General features: G+C 47.8%; 1 protein-coding gene across 1 annotated transcript in view; it reads right to left on the bottom strand.

Moving 5' to 3' along the window:
• The window catches only part of c19h10orf90 (chromosome 19 C10orf90 homolog), a 29375-nt gene extending 26344 nt beyond the window's left edge, over positions 1-3031 (bottom strand). Inside the window, exons 1-2 of the mRNA XM_055229842.1 lie at positions 2519-3031; positions 1-34 (exon numbers count right to left, since the gene is read on the bottom strand). The exon at positions 1-34 is cut by the window's left edge and continues 36 nt beyond it. Of these exons, the coding sequence (XP_055085817.1) occupies positions 1-34; positions 2519-3031 (547 nt within the window). The remainder of the gene's footprint in view (positions 35-2518) is intronic.
• Positions 3032-3589: the final 558 nt, after the last annotated feature.

Genomic DNA, 3589 nt, shown 5'->3' with positions numbered 1-3589 from the left:
CAAGTGTGGGTGTGATGGGAGGCTTCAGCTTCACCTGAGGAAGAACAGAAAACAGAGCCGTGTCAGGATGGAAGGGCATCTGGTTTAAAATCTTTCCTACACAACAAGGCAAACGAATGGACACTGTACATATTTAAATAGGGAACAGTGTGAATGTTCCTTGAATTATTTAGATTTCAGAAGATGTAACGAAATACCAATGAAATAAGTCCTGATAAATGAAAAAACACCCCGGCCTCTGACCCCGCTACTCACGACCTGCTCGAAGACTACAGCGTACGACACCGCCCTCAACTGTCTGCTCCGTCAACATACATTTACATTTCTGTGTCTGTAAATAAACTTTGCTCAAACCTTTTACCTGAGTCTGAATCCGAGTTCCATATTTGTAAATCTGACTGAGTATCATAGCAACCAAAGAGCCAATCCAGACAGCAGTTGTTGAAAGTATCTGTATCTAAAGTATCTGCACCTCTGGTTTAGCAGGGAACGGGAGCTTAGCAACGCTGTCAATCAAACTTGTTGCTAACGCTAGAAAGAGTGACCTCGGGAAAAGAAGACGCCTGATTTGTCTGTCATTAATGTTTATATCTTTACGCACAAAATAGTGAAATAAAAACCCCGGGATCATGTAGAGCGGGGTTAGCGTGTTAGCATGTTAGCTGTGTAGTTTTGTATAGACAGTCTATGGCTGGATCTGACCGCTCAACCGATGATGTTTTTGTCAAAAGCTGGATTCGAACCGACAACCTTCGGATCAGAGGACAAACGCTCTACCAACTGATCTACTGTCGCCCCCTGTCCCCCGGAGGTCGCCGTTACACACACTTAGCATTATAACAAAAGACGTATTGCATTGTTTACATTGTGTTTTCTCCTCTGACACCTCTACAAACGCTCCCATCCTCTTTTTAATCCCTCGTTTCATTCCTCACAGTCCGATCGATGTCGCTGATGTCCGTTTTACTCCAGCGTCATCTCCAAATCCAAAAATAAATGGATTTTTGGAGGTGTATTTTCAGTTTGGGCCTCGGTAAAACTCCACATTGACAGAAGGACTTTAAGCCAGAGCACTGAGGAGGAGAGGTGGAACGCTTTAAGAGAGGGAGGGAAAGAAGGGAAGAGGAAAAGAGGGAGAATGCTGGAGAGGGAGAGAGAGATATTTAGGGGGGGAAGAGAGAGGATGAGGAAGAGAGAGAAGGAAGAGGGGAGGTACAGAGTGGGGATAGAGAAAAAAAGGGAGGGAGAATTGGAATGAAAGAGGAGGGAGAATGTGAGTTAAAGGAAGAGAGAGAAAGAAGGTGGAGAGAGAGAAAGAGGGAGAGAGGAAGGAGAGGGGAAGAAGAAAGAGAGTAGAGAAAGACAGAGAGAGGAGGTACAGAGGAGATAAAGAAAAAAGGTGGAAGGGAGTGAAAATTGGAGTGAGAGAGAACAGGTGAAAGAGAGACAGAGGTAGAGAGCGAGTTGAAGAGAAAGAATGAAGGTGGAGAGAGAGTGAAAGAAAGGGGAGGGAGAGAGAAAGAATGAAAGTGAGAGGAGGGAGATGGGAGGTACAGAGGAGATAGAGAAAAGATAAGGAAGGTAGTGAAAACTGGAGCGAGAGAAGACAGGATAAAGAAAAGGAGGGAGAACGCAAGTTAAAGAGAGAGAGAAAGAAGGTGGAGAGGGGGAGGGAAGGAGGTAAATAGGAAGGTGTGGAGTAGAGAGAGAGAGAGGGAAATAGGGAGAGAATAAAGGAGGGAGGGAATACTGGAGCAAGAAGAGAGGGATGGAAGAGAGAGAGAGGGAGAAGCAGGGAGAGAGAATTAAAGAAGGAAAAAAGACAGAAAGAGAAGAGGGTTAGTGTAGAGAGAGGGAGAAGAGAGAGAGAGAAAGAGAAGGAAGAGGAAGAGAGAAAGTTGGAGAGAGGGTAGGTTAAGGGAGAGCAAAGGAAAGGAGGGAAAAGAAATCAGAGTTGAAGAAGAAAGAACAATAAAGAGAGAGAGGGAGCTCGATAAAGAGAGAGAGAAAGACAGAGAGGCGGGAGATGGGATGTACAGAGAAGATAGAGAAAAAAGGGAGGGGGGAGGGGACAGAGAGAAGCAGAGAGAAAGTGAAAGACAAGAGAGAAAGAAGAGGATGAGTGATATAGAGTGATAGACGGAGAAGAGAGAAAGAAGGGAGAGGAAGAGAGAAAGTTGGAGAGAGAGGGGAGGTTAAGGGAGAGAGAAAGAAAAGGAGGGAAAAGAAGAAGGAAAGGAGAGAGAGATAAAGAGAAAGAAAGAGAAAAGGGACAGGAGTGATATGTTGCACACTCTTCTCTCCACCAGCCTCACAGTGAGTAGTCCGGGCGGGAAGGGGCGTTACCTTCAACAATCTCGCTCCGGATTGGCTCTTTGGTTGCTATGATACTCACAGTTCCAAATATGGAACTCTTCTCCAGGTCGGATTTTCACATCATAAAGAGTTGATTTACTATGAACGCAGACAAAACCAACCCTTTCCGTTTACGTGAAAGTGACAGATGTTATAAATATACCTGTTGTCCTGGGGCGTCCGGGCTGCGTCCCTGCTCTCCCACCATCATCACCTTCCTCCTGATCGGAAGCCACCCGATTTTCACCGGCGTCAGGAAACTCACTCGGCTCTGCTCCTTCTTCGGAGTTTGGCTTATCCTCGCCTTCTCCCAACTGTCTCGTCGTTCGGGGGGAGACAGTATCCCACTTTGTACAGACTCCTGGCTTCCAAACGAACTTCCGGACAAACTTCCACCTGAAGAAGACCCCTTTGCTCTCCAAGTGGGATAACTACGTTCCTTGTCTCGTGATGTGTCTTGGAACTCTCCTGCTTGGTCCTGATTGGAAGTTGGTTGTATTCTTTGGAGGTGTTTAATCCATCCGTCTAGTTGTCCTCCCTCTATGGCGCTTTGTGGACGTGGTCTGCGTTCAGGACGGGGAGCAGAGTGGTCCCGGGATAGGCTTTCCCAGTAGGACTCGTCTGGGGATCTGGTCCAGGTTTTGCAGAGAGGGGCAGATGGTCCATGGAGAGACATGATCAGGTGACAGGTGGAGTTGGGTTACAGCGGGAGTGAAGGGGCTTTACGTCGAGGTATTAATGAGAAAGTGTCAGATTAAAGCGACTCCTCAGGTCCTCGCGGCTCCTCACGGCTCCTCACGGCTCCTCACGGCTCCTCACGGCTCCTCACGGCTCCTCACGGCTCCTCACGGCTCCTCACGGCTCCTCACGGCTCACTTTATGAAACAAATTGGAGAAAATTATCACGAGAGAAAGGAGAGAGAGAGAGAGAGGATGATAAGAAAGGGTGAGAGGGGACGTTAAGGGAGGGATAAAGAAAAGGAGGGAAAATAAGTGAGAGAGTTGAAAGCGAAAAAAAGAGAGAGGACGAGAGAAGAGAGAGAGGGGGAGAGAGGGAGAGACAGAGAGATGGGGGAGAGAGCAAGAGATGGGGGAGAGAGAGACGGGGAAGAGAGGTGGGAGAGAGAGGGAGAGAAAAGGGGGGAGAGAGAGGGAGAGAGAGAGGGAAAGAGAGAGCATAGAGAGGGAGAGAGAGAGAGGGGGGGAGAGAGAGGAAGAGGGGGGGTGTCAGTGT

This window comes from Periophthalmus magnuspinnatus, chromosome 19 (assembly GCF_009829125.3).
Source record: "Periophthalmus magnuspinnatus isolate fPerMag1 chromosome 19, fPerMag1.2.pri, whole genome shotgun sequence".
Lineage (NCBI taxonomy): Eukaryota > Metazoa > Chordata > Actinopteri > Gobiiformes > Gobiidae > Periophthalmus > Periophthalmus magnuspinnatus.
Note: the sequence above shows the minus strand (reverse complement) of the source record. Positions and strands in the feature narration are given on the sequence as shown.